The sequence below is a fragment of the Schistocerca gregaria genome, chromosome 7 (assembly GCF_023897955.1).
Source record: "Schistocerca gregaria isolate iqSchGreg1 chromosome 7, iqSchGreg1.2, whole genome shotgun sequence".
Lineage (NCBI taxonomy): Eukaryota > Metazoa > Arthropoda > Insecta > Orthoptera > Acrididae > Schistocerca > Schistocerca gregaria.
The window spans coordinates 199,448,819-199,474,002 of NC_064926.1; the positions used below are offsets into that span (position 1 = coordinate 199,448,819).

At 38.2% G+C, this 25,184-nt stretch overlaps 1 protein-coding gene across 1 annotated transcript in view; it reads right to left on the reverse strand.

Annotated features, from left to right (window-relative positions):
* LOC126281928 (dual oxidase-like) overlaps positions 1-25,184 on the reverse strand; it is a 234,658-nt gene that overhangs the window by 158,174 nt on the left and 51,300 nt on the right. The window contains exons 5-10 of the mRNA XM_049981262.1: positions 21,598-21,779; positions 20,154-20,397; positions 15,825-16,052; positions 8,810-8,893; positions 4,247-4,347; positions 3,850-3,973 (exon numbers count right to left, since the gene is read on the reverse strand). Coding sequence (XP_049837219.1) covers positions 3,850-3,973; positions 4,247-4,347; positions 8,810-8,893; positions 15,825-16,052; positions 20,154-20,397; positions 21,598-21,779 — 963 coding nt within the window. The remainder of the gene's footprint in view (positions 1-3,849; positions 3,974-4,246; positions 4,348-8,809; positions 8,894-15,824; positions 16,053-20,153; positions 20,398-21,597; positions 21,780-25,184) is intronic.

The window sequence follows — 25,184 nt, forward strand, 5'->3', positions numbered from 1 at the left end:
TATTCAGCTTGGCATTGATTGGTAGAGTTGTTGGATGTTCTCCTGAGAAATGTTTTGCCAGTTTCTGTCAAATTGGCTGGTTAAATCATCAAACTCCTGAGAGATTTGGAAGGCCCTGCTCATAATGCTCCAAATGTTCTAAATTGGGGAGAGATCCAGTGACATTGCTGGCCAAGGTAGTGTTTGGAAAGCACGAAGACAAGCAATAGAAATTCTTGCCACATGTGGGCAGGCACTACCTTTCTGGAATTACCTTGGCCAGCTTGCCACTAAGAGTAACAAAATGGAGCTTAGCATATGGTCGACATGTTGCTGTACTGTAAGGGTACTGTGGATGACAGCCTTGCTATGATAAGAATGGCACCCCACACACCACCACTCCTTATTGTTTGGCCATATGGTGTGCAACAGTCGAGTTGGTATTCCACTACTGTTTGGGGTGTCTCCAGACACATCTCCAGCCTGAAATCTCATTGATTGGAGTAAAATTGTCTTCAGTGCCGAGTCCCACTTTGAATTGAGCCCCTATGACTAGTGCAGATGTGTCTGGAGGTGCCCCCAAACAGCGCTGGGATAATAAAATGACTGTCTCTCACCATACAGCTTGACAGTCAGGACTGATGGTCTGAGCTGCCATTTCATTTCGTAACAGGACCCCTTAAGTTGCCACCAGTGGTACCCTTATGGGACAGTAGTATCTCAACGATATTCTTCATCCTGTTTTGTTGCCCTGGGCTTACATTTCAGCAAGCTAATGCCCGTCTGCACAGTGTGAGGGTTTCTACTACTTGTCTTCCTGCTTGCCAAATTCTACGTTGGCCAGCAAGTTACGGGATCTCTCCCCAATTTAAAATGTTTGAATCACTGTGGGCAGGGCTCTCAAAAAACAAGCTTTGGGATTTTGATGATCTAAAGTCCCATTTGGGCAGAAATTGGAACAATATCACTTAGGATATCAATCAGTGCCAAGCTGAATAACTACTTGTGTAAGGGCCAGAGATGGGCCAACATGTTATTGACTTACTCAATTTGTGAAGCTCTTTCTCTTAAATAAATCTTCCAATTTTTCTGAAATTGTACTCATCATTTGTTTGACTTCATGTGTATGTCACATAACCAATTTCTGTCCCATTTAGATAATTCCTTCATGGTGCTTCATCCCCCCTCCCTCTTCCTAGTATACTATAAAGTGTGTGGCAGAGGATTCTTCGAACTATATCACTTATTATGATTCCATACAGTTTTATAAATGTGTTTTGACTGAGGGAAAAACGAGTGCTTAAATGCCTCTGTAATTAACTGTAATAAGTCTAATCTTGTCCCTGTGGGAACAATACGTGGGGGTTGTGGTATATTCCTAGACTCCTCTATTATAGTAGTCCTTGAAACTTTGTAAGTAGATTTTTGCAGAACAGCTGGAGTTTATCATAAAGTATTTGCCACTTCAGGTTTCTCAGCATTTCCTCGAAGTGTTCCCATTACTTATGTGATGATCACTGTCCTGAGACACGCAAAAATCAAGATGCCTGTGATGGAACAGTTTAATAAGACTCTGTTGTTTTTATTACTTTAATATATGGTTGGCAAGCAACAGCATAGTAGCAGCCTGTAGTTAAAGCAGATCCTTTTCTGCAAGGAAATAGTGATACCATGTTTTGCAGTTATCTTGTGGCCACTTCTTAATTCCATTACATTTTAGTTTTGAGGAACTGTTATCTGGTGAACATTTGTGCCTCATTGGTCTGGGATCACTTGCAACTGTGACATTGGGATCTCTGAGGTGATCTTCTCAGTCATGTCTTTCTGACATTTGAAAATCTTTATTGGTTCTCATATTTTCCATTTCTGTATTTGTGACAGCTCGGCACGCCCATGAGCTTCTTGCAAAATGGCGGGCTGACTACTGCCAAGCTAGGTTTGGCCATTTCTGGTTTACTGTGCTGCCCAAGTTACACATAGTGCTCCTGCTCCAGCTCACATGTGCTAATCAGTCTCTCTATTTCACCAATATGGATGTGGATGGATGTCCCCATATTCATACTGATGATTCTACAACATGCCTCAAGAGACAAACCACATACATAGCATCGTTCTTTCCAACAAATCATCTCATCCCATCTCACTTGTGTTCTCTCATAAGCATAGCCCCCCTTTTTTTCCTATATGGCAGTTCTTTGAATGATATTATGTACTAATTTAGACTTATTTTCCCCTCCTTTAATTTTTTCCATACTTTCTTCCCTCCTGTGCTCTCTCTCTCTCTCTCTCTCTCTCTCTCTCTCTCTCTCTCTCTCTCTCGTCCCCCCCTCCCCCTCTTGTTCCTTCGGTTCCTTTAAACATTATTGTTTCTTTTCTATTTCTTTTATGTCTACACTTTATCTACACTCTTACCCTGCAACCTGCTGTGAAGTGTGTGGCAGAGGGAACTTAACATTGCAGTTGAGTTTCTTTCTGTTCCTGTGACATATGGAGTGCAAGAAGAATGATTGCTTAAATGACAGTTACAATGTCAAAGGACACAACAAAAATTGGTCATTATGAAATGTACTGTAAGGTCCTGAAGTTGATACAAAAATCAGAAGCATTATATTACGAACAAGAAATTAATAACTCTAATAACAGGATGAAGACTATTTGGAATATGTTTGGAAGGGATGCCAGTGTTAGAAGAAATAGGCTATAAGGGCTCTGTTAATAAAGTGTTGAGTGTTATGCAAAAGATTACTCCCAGAAATATCGGTAAAATTCATCTTAGCCTTGTCACAGTATCTGAAATTGAAAGAATAATAATCTCTCTGAAGAGTAAAATTCCACTGGAGTACATAATATCTCTAACAGTTTGTTGAAACAGTGCTGTGTTTCTATAAGTGATGTACATAGCCACATGTTCAATGCATCCTTACAACACGGAACTGTATCTGATAGACTGAAATATGCTTTTGCAAAACTCCTACAAATTACAGGCCAATTTCTCTCCTGACAGTTGTTTCGAAGATACTGCAAAATCTGATGTATAGAGGAATTTTGGAACATTTAGATAGATTCAGTATTGTCAACAAAAGACAGTGTAGTCTCTGAAATGATCTGTCAACCAAACAAGGAATCTATGGTTTTATGAATAAAGTTTTAGGGTATCTAAATGACAAAATGTTGACAACAGCATTATTCTGGGATTTACAAACATTGAGACTGCAAATGCTAACAGACGCCTGTTCCATAGGTCCCAACCATGAAAGTCATTCATTACTGAAAAATAGAAGGGAATGAAGACTGTGTTTAATGTCTTGCTGACATTGAGGTCATTAATGGCAGTGAAAAATAGGAAGTCTTGAGCTAGAATATTGGAATGAATTAAAAATTTGAGACTGACAAAGTATCTAAATTATACCCTGATTTGATAACACACCACCCTGCAATCAGCTGTTCACTCAAGGTGTAGAATATTGTGCAGTATTGTATTATCAATTTACAGAGTGGAGATAAGCAGCTAACGTCTAAAGACAAGACACCAGAAGCGTGTATGCATGTATATGTTTCATCTGTGGGAATTCAGTACTTGTCCTGTTTTAACTTAAATGTTAATACAGAACAATAATACAATATTTAGAAATTTATCAAGAATGATAAAAGTAAATATTGGAAGAGTAGCAAAAAATAAAAGCTCTGATTACTTAATTTAAACATAACCACAATTCAATCATGTTTATAGAATATTTTGTTGTTCATCATATTAAATGGACTGCATCATGTAGAAGTTCCGTCAAGGATATGGTACCTTTCAAGGCAAAAACTAGCTAGCTGAAGTACCTATTAATATTAATGATTAACTACTGTTAAGAGGTATCTTACCTCTGAGATCTTCAACAATCACATTATCTTCTCTTTCACACATCTGCATTGCCATTCCCATTAGCAGACGATCAATGTCAACAAATTCTGATGTTTCATTATTATATTTCCTTGTGATGGATTCCTAGCAATAAAGAAAATGTGGTTCAAGCTCCAGTATTTACAAAACTAATTTATTTCTTCAACTAATACTGTTGACATTCTAGTGTAAATGAAATAGTAAATAATGAACACAAGTATCTAATGATACTACAAGTATCCAATGACATATTGATGGTAACTTTATCATTTTACTGCTCATATGAATTGCCGAATTGTACAGTAAATGTGAAAAGTAATAGCGGTTACACAAAACAGTAAATATTGTTACAAATTGCAACCATTCAAAGTGCCTTACATGTGGTCTCCAGTAATGTTGGCAGGTCCGCACTGTTTTGAATTTGTCACCAAGGACACCCACTTTACATCCATTTCGTGCATAGTCTCTGATGTAAACACCTATGAGACAAAATTTAATATTTTAATGCACACCATTGATTTTATCTTGTGCAACCACCAACAGCATGAATGAAGCCACAATGAAAAGTAAATTCACACAGCATGTGAATAAACAGAGAAATAAATAAATAATTGTAAGGTTTGTGTTTTCCTTGCCAAGTAAAAGAGAAAAGGTAAATACAAAATTTGCCAAAGAAAATTGACTTGCGGAAGATAAGCAATAATTATGAAAATATATAACTGCTGACTCTACATCCTCCCTGTTTTCCTTGCCATTCTTCCATCCAAGTTGGTGGTCACTTTAAATTATTCACAGCCAGTTCAGTTGTTCATAAGAAACTCATATCATTAGAAAAATCTCTGGAAAAATATAAAAACCTTTAGATAGTGACTCTAAACAGTAAAATTGAGGTACATATGCTGACAGTAATTAAATTAAATGATGCTATGGGAATTATATTGGGAAATGAAACATTAAAAATAGAGGATGAGTTTTGATACTTGGGCAGCAAAATAACTGGTGATGACCGAATTAGAGAGAATGTAAAATATAGACTGACTTGACAGAGTAGCATTTTGAAAAAGAGAAATTTGTTAATAATGAATACAAATTTAAATGTTAGGAACTATTTTCTCCAGGCATTTGGGTAGAGTGTAGACTTGCACAAGGGTGACCAACTCTCCCATATTTACTGGAATCTCCCATATTATAGCCTTTTTTTGCCTGGCTACCTTATTGATCATCTATTTCTCCTGTACATTACATCATTGATCACTGTTATAAACATTAATCCTGTGAAGTACTATTGATAGTTAAAGTTCCCTGACAAACAAATCTTGAACATTTTTCAAATGCTAATCAATAGTTTTTTCTGTTCTTGCTTCTACAGAAAGAAAATGGTTTGGCTCAAGGGAATGTGAGGAGTGGGGAAAGAAAGACACAGCTTATGTGTCTAAAGGTCATGTATGAGGGGGAAATGTTTCTCAGTGAGAGCTAGCAGCAAGCCACAGGTAAGCTTATCTCGGATCAATAAGCAGTTATGATATAAAATATGTAACAAGGGCTCACGAAAGTGATTTGTAGAGTTACCCCAAAATATGATTCTGTGTGACATGATACAGTAAATGTAAACAAAGTATGCAATTTTTTAAATATTTATATCTCCGTTGTTGCCCACTCTAAGCACATAATTTAGTTGTGCTATTGAAACTTATTGTGACCAAATATCCCTTAAACCTTCCTTAAAATCTTTGTCATATGTTGGTCATCACTTTTAAAATCGTGATCAATGCTGATCACCCAAACTTGTATGGAAGTGAAATATTGACAATAATCAGTTCAGACAAGAAGATTTTGAAATATGGTGTTACAGAAGAATAAAGAAAACTAAATGGTTAGATTGAATAACTGGGGATGAGGTCCTGAATCAAATGAGGTAGAAAGAAATGTAGGGCACAACTTGACTAAAAGAAGGGATCAGTTGTTGTGGCACTTCCCGAGCCATCACGGTATAGTCATTTTGCTAGCAGAGGAAAGCCTGGACATAAATAAATGTGGAGGGAGACTGGAGGCATGGACAGTGTAAGCAGGTTCAGATGGTTGCAGTAATTATGCAGAGGTGAAGAGACTAGCACAGGAGCATGGAGAGCTGCATCAAACTGAAGTAGGGCTGCATCATTCAGAGTGACAGTGGAAACACACAAGAGCCTAATGGATAATGTGCAGTATGCTTACTATGTTCAGAGAGATTAATGGTCTAATAATTGTGCTAAAGATATACAGTGTGTTCGAGAAGTTCCCGTACCCACAGGTCGAAACATTATATTGTGTTTTGGAGTAACTATGTTTAATAACCATGTACCCAGCAGATCTGTTTGTGCACCCTCATCCCTTACACACATATCTACACATCTCCATGTCCTCTTTGACATCTTGTCAACCTTGTGAGGAGTTATACTTTTAAAGATTTCCTCAACACTCTTGCACAATTCTTTGTTATTCTTGTACCAATGTTGAGCCATATGGGATTTCATTATTCTCCATAATGAGTTGTTTGAACACGGCCTCTGGTAGCAGTTTCAACAGGGCTCGAGATTTTGCTGAACCACATCCAATCTATTGGCCTTGAAATTGTTCCTCAAGAAACTCACACACCTCAATAACAAAACTTGCTACAGCTCTGGTTGTGCTCTAATCACACGTGATCCATGACTTCCTTCTCTTTGATATGAAGTATTAACTATGTCTTTTCAACGTGTCCAAGTAAGAATTTCCGTTCATAAACTCTTCAGAAAAATGTGTTCTGAACAGGTATCGTAATGTCAGCCTTGCCCCCATCATTATGTGAGCCAGGTTCCTGTCCAACACACGTAATGGGAATCTCCTTCATCCAGAAAACCATATCCTTCCTTTGTGAACTGTGACATATTGCACATTCATCAGAAAATAGCACTCTTCAGTGAGGCATGTCATTAAGAAATAGTGTTAAGCTACAGCTGGTTTTCAGACAATTATTTCACAAACATCAGTCGAAATCTTTTAATTTTGAAGTTTTTTTATGTGTCCATGCAGTGCTGATGGTAGTACTTGAAGCTCAGCTGCTCTTTTGCCAATGGATTTCATGGTTATTTGATGGAGCTACTGGCACATTTCCTCTTGTGTTTTGTTATATTTGCTAAGTGGCCTATCTTTTGACTCTGATTGACTTGCCGAGTTGCTTTCTCAAGTCACTCATAGCCTCTATCATTTTTCCCCTGTAGGTGGCCATTAATGCCCTCCCGCACATGGCACTAATTGCTCCCCACATTAGCTGTGACTTCACAAATGAAATAATGCAATACTAAAACAAAACAGTACATTACTGACAAAAAGCATTGTTAGTTGTGTATTCTTTTGTTTCAGTATTGTGCTGCTACTTTATTGTTCAGCGTGGGTGAACATTGCAATGGGTCATGAGGCCGAATGTGATAAGTCAGGATGCCTTCAGGTCATCACACTGTGTATGCTGCAGTAGTGATGTATGGGTCTCAGGCGAGTGTCAAACACTCTGTCGTGAAAATAGTATTGTCGAGTGATCTCTCTACTCCGTAACAAACTACACAGTAATGCCGGTACTACTTCTAGTAGTCTAGTGGTCAATGCTCACCACGATGCAGGCTAGCCAACAGAAGCATGCTTGTGTCAGCAACAGGTCGTCTTGTGGACAGTGTGTGATATACTTCCACAAGTGGTGGTGGCAGCTGGCGAAGGTGTGCTGTCATCTTTGCGGCAGCTATAGTGTTGGTGTAAGTCCAGGGCTGGGTGGCGTGCAGTGAGCAATGTGTGGTGCCGCAGCAGCTGGCTCGTTCCCACTGCTCAGCAGGAAGCATAGTGCAGGTGGAATCAAACTGTAGTCCCCAGCGTGGGTGAAGCCAACCCGTGGCTGTGATATGTGCCCACATAGGGTTATGAACAGTGACTGTTTGCCTGCACGGGTAGTGATGGTTGGGCAGCTAGATGGTCAAGGCTCTAACCATGGTCCACAAAAGTAGGCAGCCAGCAGCAGTTGGCTGTCAGATTGCTGAGGAAAAGGTACTAAGTCGGCAGAATTGAGACTTGGCACAGACAGACTTGCCTGTAGCAAGTAAAGACAGAGTCACATCTTAGCACATAGACAGGTCTGGAACTCCCACTGTGGCTAGCAGCTGATGCTGCCAGACAATGCCTGTCTGAATTTGGCAGTATATATGCAAGCTTGATCTGTTACTGTTATTGAAACTGCAGTGTTTCTGCCCTCTAAGCTCTAACAAGATTAAGGCTTCAGTGTGACTGTTGAGTTACCTTGACATTGTTGCTCCTACTTCCTCGCCGAGCAGCATCTCCGTGTTACTGGTGGTGCCATAATGCTGTACCGGCTCCTCTCTCAGAGGCCCTGGGAGGTGCATTTTGCTGTGTCAGGGTACTTCTTGCACCTGTGCTCTTAGCTTCTGAGGTGTACTGTGACACCCACCCTATTATGTCAGTCAAAGAAGCTGTCTGCTTCATCAGACAGAACCATGGTGCAATATTACAGTTGTGAGGCTGTGGCTGATGTGAGTGGCCACTGTGACACTCTTGAGGAGTGATTAGTGGCATTGTGGTATGTGGGATGGTGCAAAAATATCCACAGACAGGGCAAACAGTGACAGAGGCAATCAGTGCCTTTAAAGATCACTTTGGCAAGGCTGCATCTCAAAAAACAATCCTGTTTGATCGAAAGAAACATTCTTCAAAGCAGGAATACCAATAAAACAACTACTTGTTTTCCCTACTGTACAAAGTCCACGGGGTACAAGGACTTTCTCGGATATTGTGTATGTCTAAACTCCTGATTTAATTAATCTTATTAATATTTAACTTCATATTAATGCAATGGAAATAGCTGTGTTTCTGGCAGCTTATCTAGTAAACTTTGTTTACCCAGTTTCTTAAATAACTACGTACCTGGTGTCACAAGAGTGTGTCCAAATCGAAATGCAGCTGACTGAAAAAACTGATCAATCTGTGGATTGATAGATGGATCATATCCTGTAAAAGAATACAACACATATTACAGCTACTCCAAAAAATGAACAACTAAACCAGGTACATCCTAAAATGATATGTGATTGTGCAAATTTATTGATATTAGCTGTTTCTAAATCAGTAATAGTTATATTACAGAGAATGAGATTACTATAAGGATCTTTCAATAAATAATGCAACACATTTTTTTTTTTTTCAGAAAAGAGAATGTTCTATTCAGGATCTAAATATGACATATTATTATCCAATTCTTTGGTTATAAAACCCTATTTCTCAATGTAATCTCAGTTCAGCTCTGTGTCCTTACACCACCTTAATGCTAGAGTCTGTATGCATTCATTGTATTCCTCTTCAGATCTGTGTGTCAGGCAAGTTCTTGCTGCTTCTGTAACTTCCCTATTGAGCTAGTGCTACCCACAGAATCTATCTGTCAGTGAACCAAGGAAATGGAAGTCAGAAGGTGCAAGATTAAGGCTGCAGGTCAAATGAGAAAGTCTTGTGATTGCTCCTTCGGTATGCAAGACTTGTGTAGCCTTGCGTTATCATGGTAAAGGAGAAGTGCGTTAACATTTTTGGTGCCCATGAACACAGTGTAATTGTTTGCTCTGTTTACTAAGAGTCTCACAATAGACTTCAAAGATGATAGTTTGACCAAGAGGGGGGCATAAAACAGAATGACCCTTTCAGAGACTCAGAAGACTGTAACCATGTCTCCACCAGCTGAGGCTACTCTCATGAACTACTTCCGCGAAGGAGACATGGTGTCAGTTGCCATTTTATTTCAGGCTTAAAGTGGCGAGTCCCTGTTTCAGTGCCTGAGACAATGTTTGACAAGAACTTGTCCACATCAGCCTGACAACAAGCAAGCAATTAAACAATCTCTAGTGGTGTGTGAAGAAAATGGTACATGTAAGTTGCCAGCATTTTTCTGTGAGGCATAATGACAGATGCATTAGGGAGCCTCTTCTTCCTGGTAAACATTTCCTGTGTTCATTCATTCGTCCTGTTCCCTGGGAAAACCTTCAGGGGTGTGGAATGCGTCGAGGTATACATTAGCAAAAGACAAGAGAATCAAAGAAAAATGATCTGCTTATTGTATTAAAAATAAATATTTCTTTATTTCATAATGCTATTCATGCTTATACAACCTTATTTTAATCAAGTAAATTAGAAGGAAAGCTGCTGCTTGGAAACAGATCTGTTGCCTCCAGGCTATACTATAGAGCTGCCATTTATGAGCTGTTAGTAGCATAAGATTTACTTGATTAAAACTGTTTTTCAAAAACATATGTACCTGTAACAGTAAACACTGAATCAAATTTTGCAGTAAATTACTAATTCTCATGCAGCTTTACAATGAATGCTGCAATTTGTCATTTAGCTAACAGAAATGTTCAGTTCCTGAATCTGTATATTTGGGTGATCGGTAGAGACAGGGGTTTATAAAGTATGTTTTCTCTTGAATTAGCACAAATTACCAGTTTCCTGCTTTATCTTGTATGGAACCTTCTTCAATACGTCCCCACCAGAGTACATAGCTCCATTCTTAATCCTAGATAAGAAGGCAAAATTTACATAAAAATTATGTTTGTTTCTTGTATTGTGACTGTTTAAAGTGCAATTTAGCTGAAACCGATCTTTATTATTAGCAACAAAAACTATTAAGGAGGAATGTGTTGGGAAGTGAGTGTAATAGTTCTAAGACCATTAAAAATCTCTATACAAGATGCACAGTTATATATTTTACACAATATTCAGAATAGGAAGCATAGGCTGTCACACTCTTGGTTCAAAAGAGAATGCACGAATGACAACCAGCAAAAGTTACCAGATATTTGTGCATCTGTGAAAACATCAATGCGCAAAGTATACAACAACTACCACTGTCATACCACAGCAAAACATCTGGCAGAGAACCCGAAAAAATTCTGGTCCCATATAAAATTACTAAATGGGTCCAAGGCTTCCATCCAGTCACTTGTTTACCAGTACGATGTGGCAGTTGAAGATAGCAAAGCACAAGCCAAGGTTTTAAATTTTACGTTCAAGAAATTGTTCACACAGGACACTCTTACAACTGTACCACGTTTGACCATCGAACAGACTCCATTGTGGACAACATCGTAGTAAACATCCCTGGTGTAGAGAAACAACTGAAGAGTTGAAAACTAATAATTCACCTGGTCCGGATAGAATCCCAGCTCAGTTTTTGAAAGAGTACTGTATGCCATTGGACCCTTACCTAGCTTTTATTATCACAAATCTCTCACCCAGTATAAAGTCCTCAGCAACTGAAAAAAAGTGCAGGTGATGCCTGTATATAAGAAGGCAAAAGAACAGACCTGCAAAATTACAGTCCAATATCCCTAAAATTGACATGGTGCCCTATTGCTGGTTATTTTTGAAGAAGATATGAGTACATTGATGAGCCAAAACATTATGACCACTGCCCACTGTGAGTTTGTATGCAGCCTTGTGGCACTGAGGGCACGTGAGGCAATAAGAACAGTATATAAGTGAAGCAAAGGCAAATGGGGAACCTTTCTAGCGACAATATCTGGTGAAAAATGCCAAAATCCACAACCTAAGTGACTCTGACAACAGCCAGTTTTTATGGTCCAGTGCCTGGGAGTGAGCATCTAGGAAATGGTGAAGCTTGTCAGCTGTTCTTATGCTACTGTTATGAGCATCTCTGGAAAGTGGTTGAAGAATGTTGAAACTACAAGTTAAGTGACAAGAAAGTGGACATCCATACCTCATCACAGAACATAGGGATCAGAGGCTTGACTGCATTCTAAATCAGGATAAGAGGTAATTTGTGGCAGATCTGAGGACAGAGTACAGTGCTGGCACAGGCGCAAGTGTTTTGGAACACACTGTTCAGCAGAAAGTGTTGGACGTGGTGTTTTGCAGCAGAGGATCTCTATGTGTTCACCTGTTGACCCAGCAACATCGTCAGTTTTGGTTACAGTGGACATGGGATCATTGAGATTGGTCTGTGGATCAATGGAATTGTGTTGCGTGGTCAGATGAATCACATTTATTGCTAAACCAGGTTGACAGTCATCATCCGGATGAACTGCTGCTCGAAACATGCAGCATGCCGTGGACGTAGGATGGTGGGAGCAGTATTATGTTTGGGGGACATTCACCTGGGATTCCATGGGACCTGCTGTAGCAACTAAAAGCACCACAAAAGTTGTGGGGCTACAAGAACATTGTTAGGGACAACCTGTTACCCCTTATGCTTGATGTCTTCTCTAACAGCAATGGCATCTTCCAGTAGGATACCTCTCCGTGTCACAAGGCCAGAATTGTGCGGCATTGGTTTGAGGAGCATGATAGTGAACTCACATTGATGTGTTGGCCATGAAATTCAGCTTATCTGAATGTGATGAAACCCAACTGGGGCGCTATCACGTGCCAGCTCCGTGCGCACAAACCAACTGCCTGTAAATTATGGGAAGTGTGTGACCTGTACATAGGCACCTGGCGCCACACATCTCTGAAAACCTATCAAGTACTTGTCAAATCTATGGCATGCAGAATCGCTGCTGAAATGTATTCCAGATGTGGACCAATACACTTTCAAGTATGTGGTCATAATATTTTGGCTCATCAGTGTATACGGAATAGGTTCATAGATATGTGAGTGGCTCAAAGACCTCTTTAAGTTGTTGGCCACGGTATAATGGCCTCAATGGTGAGTGTTTATCCCAGACAGGGGTATCGTCAGCAGTGCCCCGGAGAAGTGTGATAGGACCACTGTTATTCTCTATACACACAAATAACTTAGCAGGCAGTGTAGGCAGCAGCAGTCTGTGGTTGTCTGGTGATGAAGGAGACTGTGTATGGGGTGCTAGTGCAATCTATTCTTAAGCATTGCTCGAGTGTTTGGGATCCGTACCATGTTGGATAAAGGTAAGACTTTGAGGCAATTCAGACACTGGCTGCTAGATTTGTTAGTGGTAGGTTCAAACAACATGCAAGTGTTAGAGATGTGCCTCTGGGAACTCAAATGGGAATCCATGGAGGGAAGACGACATCCTTTGAGAAAATTTAGAAAACCAGCATTTGAAGCTTAATGCAGAACAGTTGTACTGCCTCCAACAGACATTGCGCGTAAGAACCACCAAGATAAGTCCGAGAAATTAGGGCTCATATGGATGCATGTGGACAGTCATTTTTCCGTCGCTCTGTTTGTGAGTCGAACAGGAAAGGAAATGACTATTAGTGGTAGGGGGTATACTATGCCACGAGCCATACAGTGGATGGCATGCGGTACCCTACACCATGTTCTGTACAGTGGATTGCGGGTATTCACCATACAGCACTTGGCACAGGGTACCCCATGCCATCCACTGTGCGGAGTATATGTGTAGATGTAAATGTAGCTTCTTATTGCCTGCTTCTGCTGAATGAATGTTTTGTTTACTTTAAGTGCACTGCCCCAAATGATACTTCCCTGGGACAGCAAGGAGTGAAAACTTGCAAAATAAACCAACACTCGTGTCTTTGCGTCAACACAGTGGGAGATGCATAAAATACTGAACTGAGCTGCTTGATTAGTTCATCTACATGTTGACTCCGTTATAACCTATTATCCAGTTGGATCCCAAGGTATTTTACATGCTGTGCTTCATTCAGTATATTACCATTGATGTCTACTTCTGGTATTAATGGATAATTGTTTGTGGATGAAGTTCCATAATAAAAACCTTTGTGAGATGAAGTTTTAAGCTGTTAACTAAGAACCGCTTTAGACCTGCTCAGCTACTGTTAAAGCTATATCTCCTGACATTAAATTTGGGCACTTAATTATTATTTGAGTTGTAAAACTACTGTAGGCTACCATATACCGTCATAAGTGAACATAGACTATGGTAGTTTTATTAGCAGCTTTGGTCAGCTTAGGTCATAACCGCAGTACCTTGTGTTGTATACCTATAAGGTGTTACCTCATTTTGACCAATTTTTTGCTTATGCAATCAGTGTCTTACTAGATTTCCCTAGAAACAAGAAGCGGTGAACTGTGTATAAACTGAGTGAGGATATATAAAGGGCCACGTAATCTACTGAAGATTTTTGCTCTACATAGTCACCTGCTTGTCTTATATTTAAAAATAAACACTATTTATAGCAATATTGAAATAGTCATTGTTTAATTCAGGTTTTATTTGAAAATTGTTGCTTGTTGTTGTTGTTGTTGTTGTTGTGGTCTTCAGTTCTGAGACTGCTTTGATGCAGCTCTCCATGCTACTCTATCCTGTGCAAGCTTCTTCATCTCCCAGAACCCACTGCAACCCACATCCTTCTGAATCTGCTTTGTGTAGTCATCTCTTGGTCTCCCTCTACGATTTTTACCCTCTACGCTGCCCTTCAATGCTAAATTGGTGATCCCTTGATGCTCAGAACATGTCCTACCAACCGATCTCTTCTTCTGGTCAAGTTGTGCCACAAACTTCTCTTCTCCCCAATCCTATTCAGTACTTCCTCATTAGTTATGTGATCTACCCATCTAATCTTCAGCATTCTTCTGTAGCACCACATTTCGAAAGCTTCTATTCTCTTCTTGTCCAAACTATTTATCGTCCATGTTTCACTTCCATACATGGCTGCACTCCATACAAATACTTTCAGAAATGTCTTCCTGACTCTTAAATCTATACTCGATATTAACAAATTTCTCTTCTTCAGAAACGCTTTCCTTGCCATTGCCAGTCTACATTTTATATCCTTTCTACTTCGATCATCGTCAGTTATTTTGCTCCCCAAATAGCAAAACTCCTTTACTACTTTAAGTGTCTCATTTCCTAGTCTAATTTCCTCAACATCACCTGACTTAATTCGACTACATTCCATTATCCTTGTTTTGCTTTTGTTGATGTTCATCTTATATCCTCCTTTCAAGACACTATCCATTCCGTTCAACTGCTCTTCCAAGTCCTTTGCTGTCTCTGACAGAATTACGATGTCATCGGGGAACCTCAAAGTTTTTATTTCTTCAATTGTTGGTTAGTAACGTGAAACAGAGGGATGTTATGGTAAAAGCAAAAACACAAAAAATAGGTTTATCATAGAGCAGTAGAAAATGTAATTTCTTCTGTCAGATAATGCCGGCGTCCCCCGGAAACGTTGCAATAAAAGACAATGGCCAATCCTTCCAACCCCGGAAAAATCGCTGGACACGAAAAAGTAAAGTAAGCAAGTCTTCAAAAAAAAAAAAAAAAAAAAAAAAAAAAAAAAAAAAAAAAAAAAAAAAAAAAAAAGTAAAATTTTTTAAAAAAATACGAAACAAAAACAATTTTGTTTGTGCATGTAAACTCTACTTGCATCAAAAGTAACTCTTTTGGGTTAGATAAAAGTGCCGAAGTTACGTGAGCATCTTTTACTTATAAATGCAATTTATATTTTGTAAAGATACAAAATACACAGTGAACTAATGCTGAATGATGTGTGGTCCTACTACCAATCCTATCATTTACTATGTCATTTTATGTACTGTACCAAAACTAGTAAGTCATAGTTTTGGTAGAACGCAACTCCAGTTATTATGTTGCTGTCATCAGCAAACATTACAATTTTTGAAGGGTATCACCGTTTATCTGAACGGCATACTGATATTTGATGCTTACATATTCTACCATCATTGTGTATGAGAATGTACTGAAACTTATTAGTTCAGTTGAACCTTGCTTTGGCTTTCATGCTGTATTGCAGCAATTACAGTTAGCCATTATACCAATCATAAATCGTTATATTCTTGTCACATTTCATTTTGGCAATGTTATGTCATTGCATGTTTTTACTAATAAACAAATGGATACTAATGAGTTATACCCATCCCCCCCCCCCCCCCTTACACACACACACACACACACACACAATCTGACTCTGATAATTCTTTATTGATTACATATTAAATTGTGCTCACCATTGTAGTCTGGCAATGGTTCCCCCAGCAATTGTGGCAACCATGTGTTGACAGTTATGTGTTGTTGAGTTGCTATAACCCACTTGCGTGCTTCATTGTACACTTTTTCATCAGTCCATTCCGGATTCAGCTCATGTAGTTCACGTGCCAGTTTATTATGCCATCGAAACCATAGAATTCCAAATGTTAGTAGGAATGGATTCTCATTTCCTCTTGGGTTACCAAGTTCTGTTGTGTGAAGAAATACAATGTGCTTTGTGAAATGTATTTCACACATTTAACTGAACATCAATCCCAACAAAAATCAGCAAAACATTAACTCGAAAAATATACTTCCAAAACTTTCTACCCTTTTTTGATATCTACCTGTTGTTAAACATACATTAAATAGTACACTATAATGTCCAGGAGTATCTACATATTGGGGGGGGGGGGGGGGGGGTGTATGATTGACACTTACTTCTCGTCAACACACACACACACTGATATGCAAAAGGTTAGCATCAATGGGTACAAATTAGCTGCACATGTAAGTAGAGATAATATGATGAGAGGAGGAGTTGCCATATATGTCAAAAGCTTCCACAGTGCAAAAAATTTAGAAACTAAAAAATTTTGTGTAGAGCAACATATGGAAGCATGTGCCACTGAACTTAAACTAAAGGATGGCACTTTCATAATTGTAACAGTGTATAGGTCCCCCTCAGGGAATTTCCAGCTATTTCTGGAAAACTTGGATGCTTTGTTGTGCTATCTGTCAGACAGGGGGAAGCAAATTATCATTTGTGGGGATTTCAATGTTGATTCCCTGAAAGAGTGTAATAGGAAGAATGACCTTTTAGTATTACTCAGTTCTTTCAATTTGAGCTCCGTCATTGATTTTCCTACTCGGATAACAAAGAACAGCAGTACATTGATAGATAAGATAGATAGATAAGTTTAAGGACATAAATGCTTATCCTGTTGAGAATGGTCTTTCAGATCATAGTGCACAGCTTGTTACAGTACATGACATAGCTCCAGGCAGTACAATAAATCAGACTTTCAAAGCAGTGCGTTCAATTAACAATATAAATATTGCAAACTTTAGGGAAAGCCTACAGCAGCTAGACTGGGATGAAGTGTATAAGGAACCCGATGCAAACTTGAAATATAACTTATTTCACAATACATTTTTAAGGGTATTTGAAAATTGTTTTCCCAAGAAAATAGTTAAACATAATTCCAAGAAAACATATAAAAAACCTTGGCTAACTAAAGGAATAAGAATATCTTGCAACCGCAAAAGAGAACTGTATCTAACAGCAAGATGGAGTACTGACCCCGAAATTGTTCAATATTATAAAAACTATTGTGCGGTACTAAGAAAAGTTATTAAAAAGTCCAGAAGCATGTGTATCATGTCTGAGATCAGTAACTCTGATAATAAAATTAAAGCAATTTGGAATATTATTGAAAGGGAAACAGGGCAACCAAGAGCACAGGAAGACTTTAGTGCAATAAAATTGAATGACAAGTGCACTAACAAACAATCAGAAATTGAAAATATTTTGAATAATCATTTTTTAAATGTTGTGGAGAAAATAGGATCTAGATCTTCACTAGAAGAGGCAAGGCTATTAATAGAAGAGGCCATACCTGCACAGTTTGAAACAGCTGTAATTCCACCAACCTCTCCCTCTGAAATCAGTAAAATAATAAACTCACTGAAAAGTAAAAGCTCTTACGGAATTGATGGCATTTCCAGCAAAGTACTTAAAGCTTGTTCCCCACAGATAAGTAGAATTCTCAGCCACGTATGTAATAGCTCTTTGGAGCAGGGTGTTTTCCCTGATAGACTGAAATATGCCATTGTAAAACCATTGCATAAAAAGGGGGATATGTCGGATGTCAACAACTACCGCCCAATCTCTCTTCTGACAGCTCTATCAAAAATTTTTGAGAAAGTAATGTATTCAAGAGTAGCCTCCCATATTTGTAAAAATAAAGTACTAACAAAATGTCAGTTTGGTTTTCAGAAAGGCTTTTCAACAGAAAATGCTATATATGCTTTCACTGATCAAATATTAAATGCTCTGAATAACCGGACATCACCCATTGGTATTTTTTGTGATCTCTCAAAGGCCTTTGATTGTGTAAATCATGGAATTCTTTTAGATAAGCTAAATCATTATGGTTTGAGTGGGGCAGTGCACAAATGGTTTAATTCATACTTAACTGGAAGAATGCAGAAAGTTGAAATAAGTGGTTCGTGTAATGTTAAAACAGCTGATTCCTCAAACTGGGGTGCTATCAAGCACGGGGTCCCACAGGGTTCGGTCTTAGGTCCTTTACTGTTCTTGATATACGTTAATGACTTACCATTCCACATTGATGAAGATGCAAAGTTAGTTCTTTTTGCTGATGATACAAGTATAGTAATAACATCCAAAAACCAAGAACTAAGTGATGTAATTGTAAATGATGTTTTTCACAAAATTATTAAGTGGTTCTCAGCAAACGGACTCTCTTTAAATTTTGATAAAACACAGTATATACAGTTCCGTACAGTAAATGGCAAAACTCCAGTAATAAATATAGAATTTGAACAGAAGTCTGTAGCTAAGGTAGAATTTTCAAAATTTTTAGGTGTGTCCATTGATGAGAGGTTAAACTGGAAGCAACACATTGATGGTCTGCTGAAACGTCTGAGTTCAGCTACGTATGCTATTAGGGTTATTGCAAATTTTGGTGATAAGAATCTCAGTAAATTAGCTTACTATGCCTACTTTCATTCACTGCTTTCGTATGGCATCATATTCTGGGGTAATTCATCGTTGAGTAGAAAAGTATTCATTGCACAAAAACGTGTAATCAGAATAATTGCTGGAGCCCACCCACGGTCATCCTGCAGACATCTATTTAAGGATCTAGGGATCCTCACAGTAACCTCACAGTATATATATTCCCTTATGAAATTTGTTGATAATAATCCAACCCAATTCAAAAGTAATAGCAGTGTGCATACCTATAACACCAGGAGAAAGGATGATCTTCACTATGCAGGGTTAAATCTGACTTTGGCACAGAAAGGGGTAAATTATGCTGCCACAAAAGTCTTTGGGCACCTACCAAACAGCATCAAAAGCCTGACAGATAGCCAACTAACATTTAAAAATAAATTAAAAGAATTTCTAGATGACAACTCCTTCTACTCATTGGCTGAATTTTTAGATATAAAGTAAGTAAAAAAAAAAAAACTTAATCATTAGTGTCATGCAATATTTTGTGTAATGTAATTTCTTGTACAGACATCTTTTATTAACCTGACACGTTCCACATCATTACGAAGTGTCGTATTCATGATCTATGGAACAAGTATTAATCTAATCTAATCTAATCACACACACGTCAAAAGGAAAGTTACAGCTGAAAATATTCTGTTATTGTGTGCCACAGTCAAAGATTTAGTTCTTATTGTTTATTTATACATTTTATACCCTATGTGCCAATATGGCGTAAGACCTTTGTCATCATTTTCATTTTAATATTTCTTTCTTGGCACTTCATTTCACAGTGATGAGAAACGAAGGAGAAAGAAGCTAGTAAAAATTTGTTTCAGAGGAATGATGAAAGACAAATATATGGAACAGATGAACTATAGTGAGGAACTTTGCACAGCCATTTTTTGTTCATGGATGAATAAACGCTGTTGAGATAGGGGAAGGATATTTACTACCAACCATTGAAATGGAGGGGAAAAAAAACTTTGAGACATAATTGAATTTCCAGTTGCTGGAGCTTCAATAAATTTCTTCATCAGGAGAAAGAGAAATATGCAAATTAGCAAGATGAAAAGGTGGAGACATCAGACACAGAGAATAGCGTTATATTAAAAATTCACGGGTGATAAATTCTGTTTATTGCTGCTCTCCCAGCTCAACAACCACTGCTTCTCATCTCAATTTCTCACTCTGTTATTACACTTATCATTTTTCTGGCAAAAATAAGCAGCTCTTATACAAATGAAGCCCATGACCATACTGATTTGTTTATAGACACCAAAGATGCCAAATTCAAATGAGAAAGTTTCACACTTCACAGCTATTGGTTGTTCATCTTTGGTTCATGTGTACTTTCTCTGTGATAGGATCACTCCCATTCTTTTGTAGTCACATCCTGTGTGTTTTAAGCTCTCAACTGTCAAACCAAACTTAAATATTTTTAAGTTGGCCTGGCTACTACACTGTAATAGAACTATGACTAAAACTCTTCACGGCACCTGTTGGGAATAAACTAATAAATTATACTCAGTCTCAGCTGTCGGCAACAAAAAAAAAATCTGCATACTGAAAAATCTTTCCACCGGATCTGTAGAATGTCGCTTGGTGTGGGTACTGTGATAAAAAGGTGGTGGTGGATTGGCCATGGGTAGACGTTGCTTGTTCAGTGCTGGGAAGAGTCCTCCTGCAGATGAAGCAAGCTCCCCATGAGGTACAAGATTCCCATCTTCATCAGTCCGCAGTACATCTGACCATGTTTTTGAAGTTCCATATACTAAACCTCCATCTATCCAAGGTGTTATTTCATTCAGCTGAAACATGCACATTGAATAAATAACTAAAAAAAGCAGTTGTGCACATACAAAAAACTTATTTCTATTTAAAATTATGCTATCAGTTATGAAGTATGAAAACTCATATTCTCTCTCAATCGTCATTGTTGTCTCGTAGTAAGAATGTGTTGCATTAAGTTAACTGTGGAAGAAAAGAAGATTCTACAACTTATTTTACTATAAACATATTGTAATATAATATGTCACTGACAGGAAGTGTTAAGTTCCAAATTAGAAATATTCACACCTATGCAGAAGTGATATTACAAGAAGGAAAATTCCAGGGAAGAACTAACAAATAAGAATCAGGAAAATATTGAGAGGCAGGAGAGGGGAAATTGGTGCCTTTCAGAACAGAGGCAAGAGGATGGTTAATTATGGTGACAATTACCATTAATTCTTAACAGTCACTATACTGGAAAGGTGGACCATTTGATAGAGAGCAGTCTTAAGTCGAGAGAAGTAGTGTCAGGTTAGAGGAGGAACTGGGTACATAATGACAGTAGAAGAAAGTGTGACAGATGACAGTTGAGATGACAGCTGAGGATGGCGACAAGCAAAGGTTTAGTACAAGAGGATTCTGAGAATGGAATGTGCCCTAGAGTGACCGTCCTCATCTGCACAGTTCAGAAGGAGCAATATTGGAAGGGGCAAGTACTGAAGCAGATATTGACTGATATTGTAGTAGTATTCAGCATTTTCAGTGACTGAGTGGTTCAGTTCGCAGTAAATCACCAATTGACCATGGCCATTTGTGGAAGCAGAAATCTCATTAGATTTCATAACCATATAAAACACTGAAAACTAACTGCACTGCATCTATGACATAACTGCTCTGTTATATGGTCCTTCTGGACTACTGTTAGAATTGATGGGCTAGAGTAAGGAACAGGTCTTGCACCTGGATAGGATAGAGACACTTTGGGTGCAGTATTAGCATGAAGAAAGATAATGATATTGTATAGACTGGAATGGTACCTTGGGTGGCAAGGGTAGAATTTTGGGTAGGATGTCCTTCTTAAGTCATTCAAAGAGGTCTTTGAAGCCCTAGTGAAGAACCTTAAATACTGTTGCTGAACTTAAGAAAATAGTGTAGAAACAAATATCACATATGACAACGTATTGCGAGCAGATCTAGTACATATTTGGTATGAAGCTTCATCAACGAATTTACAGTACCTGTTGCCGAGGGTTATTAGGAGATAAGCCAGTGTTCATATCAAATCTTGTTCTGAGGACTGGCATAATAGTCAGACCACTCTCCTCTCTGTATTTGTGGCCCATGGGTATATCAATATTGAAATATTCTGGTGGACATGATGGCCTTTGTGCATCTAGAATTTCTTCCACAACTTGTTGACCTTAAAATGACAGGTACATTTTCCATTACTAAAGGAATAATGGGCTGTTCAGTAGAGCAGTAATTAACAGTGCAAATCATTTATTAAATAGGTCTCATAAACCTGATCATATAAGGGAACTTTCAACGATCTGGAATGAATCAAGATGCTTATTATCAGAGGGAAGAAATTGTCAGAAACTTATTATGTATGTTATGTTTATGAATAAGTATGATTATACTGCTGTATTCTACTTGTACTTAGACACACTGTAAGTGAACTCAAAAAATAAAATTAGTTGGAAAGCCATAATTTGGAAAGAAATGCTGCTGCTTTCCCAGTTACGCTAAACAGTTATAGTTTTGTCTAATACTTACTAGCATGAAAGATTAAGAACTGTAAGATTTGAAACCTATTTACAATGAACATTTACTTGTGTGAACCTTTAATCTAGATATTCAGATAAAGTGTTAAAGAAGGGGCTTGTAATATATATATATCTCTTCTGAATTTGCAATTGTTCTCATTTTTTGTTCTCTCCATAATCTTGTTAAACACCTTTGATTTAAAAACACAGTTTTAATCTGCCAGGAAGTTTCATATCAGCGCCCACACCACTGCAGAGTGAAAATCTCATTCTGGAAACATCCCCCAGGCTGTGGCTAAGCCATGTCTCCGCAATATCCTTTATTTCAGGAGTGCTAGTTCTGCAAGGTTCGTAGAAGAGCTTCTGTTAAGTTTGGAAGGTAGGAGACGAGGTACTGGCAGAAGTAAAACTGTGAGGACGGGGCGTGAGTCGTGCTTGGGTAGCTCAGTGGTAGAGCACATGCCCGCGAAAGGCAAAGGTCCCGAGTTCGAGTCTCGGTCCAGCACACAGTTTTAATCTGCCAGGAAGTTTCATATCAGTGCACACTCTGCTGCAGAGTGAAAATCTCATTCTGGAACTTTTGAGTTATTCATTCATCATGTTTTGGAGATCTCTTCCAGAAGGAACACATTCAGGTATGTTGAACGAGACAGGATGTGCACTAATTGCAACAAATTAGAGAAACCCAGTCTGAATTGTAGTCAAGGAGGCAAAGTTCACAAGGAAACTGTGTTTATGTCCCGTATTGAAAGGTTATGATAACTACAAAACATGCAAAACTACCCTCCTTTTGTTGCTTCCATTACAGCTTCTTACTCATCTGCGCATTATGGCATTTGACACATAGTGTTTCATTTAGTGCACCGCCATTAAAATTTTTATTTTCTTCATCTTATTTTTCTTCACTTCTTGGAGGAATAGGTTTACAGATTGTTCTGTCTTCACTCAAGTCATCTGTTTCTCAGTTGTCATTCACCTCTCTTTCCTTTTGTTTTCTAGTTGATTAGTTGTTGAACTAATCTGTCTTCCCCCAGTTTGTTGATATGTTATTTCCATTTTATGCATACTTGCCTTTTTTCATTTATACAGTGTGTGTTACATTCTTTCACTGTAATATTGTGTTGTATGTGATCTGTGAAGCGAGTGCAATCTCAAGAAAAGCCTCTATGGTTCCTTAGCATTTCTACCAGAAATCCCGCTCCAGTGTGCACGAGGCAAAAGCCACAAGGCCATGAGATACTTCACTTCTATGATGTATAGCCAATGGGAGAGGATGAAAGACAAGTCCCTGGGTATCTCCAGCTATGAGAGAAAATATTAAAAGAAAATGAGGCAAGTCATGTGACATATAAAAGGAGTCCATACAGTCAAAAGCTCGACAAGTTCCAGAATATACTAAACAATGATAATTTTATCAGTTAGGCTTGTTTACTGGGAATGTTGCCGTTCCAAGTAAATGAGTCTATGTTGTGTCTCATTACTGAATAAATGGATTTACAACTGTTTAAGACTCCCCAGCTTGTTAAATAGATGCCTTAATGAGATTCATAAAATAACATAGCAAATGACCCATATGACTCACTTTTTATGTAAAATATTCTTTGTGCCCTAACTGAGTTATCCAAAATATTATTACATTGACTGTAAGGAATGAAGCAGTGGAAATGTGCTAGATGAAGTCTTGACACTGACAGTGGGAAATTTCGTAATCGAAATAGTATCTGCTTTCAGGTTGTGAAGGATGTTGGCAATACTTGTTGTCCAAAAATGCATCAGTAAGTGTGTCACTATTCTAGAAAAGTTGAATGTAAAGGCAGACACTGTAAAGATTCAAAATGGAGTTTCCAGTATGTCTAAAACATAAATTTTACAATTGGCGTATATTACCTGTTTTTGACATATGGAAGTTAATGTGGACTTGAAATATAAAAACCATTCCAAACTTGTAAGTTGCTCACTTAAAGGTGGAGAGTTGCATCTTGGGAATTGCTTGGAGGGGAAGGAAAGCAAACAAATGGAACAGGGAACAGATTATTTTGAAACAAAAATGAAAGTGGATGGGACATGTGGATCGCAAATGATTGGCAGATGGACTTGGGGAGGCTCAGTGCTGGACTCTAGGATGTTAGGAATGACATCAGCAATGTCTTCATGGGGATTCCATAAATCAGGAAGCATAACTATTTTTTGCACCAGCAATTTGACCCATTTTAAACTTAAGATAGGACTGAGTTTTTCCTTTAGACAGACAAGTATAAGTGTGGACAACAATTGGAGTACAGAATGTTATAACTGATACCAAGAATGAACTCTGTGTAAGAGAACTGAAATGGTTTGAACACCATGAGATTTACTAGGCAAGGTCCTATTGGAAGTGGTATATTGTTGTTTTCCTCCAACCTTTAAATGGTTTTACCAAGCCAGTAACTGCAATACCTACAGTTTAATATGGGCTCTGAACCATCCCTTTCATGAAGAAATGCATACCTGCCTCCCACCCCCTACCGCACGCGCACACTCTACTTGTCTTGCAGTCACAAAGTGCGTCACAGTTTCACTTAAACAAGCACTGTCATGTCAACAAGTTTCCTGAAAGAATTCATGTACTGCATTGTCAGTGTAACAAACCACATCTTGTTAAGCAGAGGTCTAAATGATATTTGTGCAGTAAATCATGGATGATCACGATTATTCCCTTTTGTCAAAAGCAGCCAGTGTCTGAAAAAGAGGCAACCATTGGTTTTGGCATTTATATTAATATTTTCTATCTAAATTGTACGCATTATTTCATTCTCTTTACAAATGGCTATTTCTGCTCATAGAAATTAATAATTTGTGAACCATAGAAAACAAAAATTTTCATGACCTAAGCAGAACAGTGAACTAAATGTTGTGTTGACCACACAGATGCTGATAAGATTTCTGAGGCTTGCAAGTGCCACCAAATTTTATATTTTAGTGATTAAAAGCTGCTATAGAAATAAGAGTTAATTATAAATTTATTTTTACTGCATCTGTCACTGCAGAAGCAGTACAATATGTGTCTTTACAGTGATTGT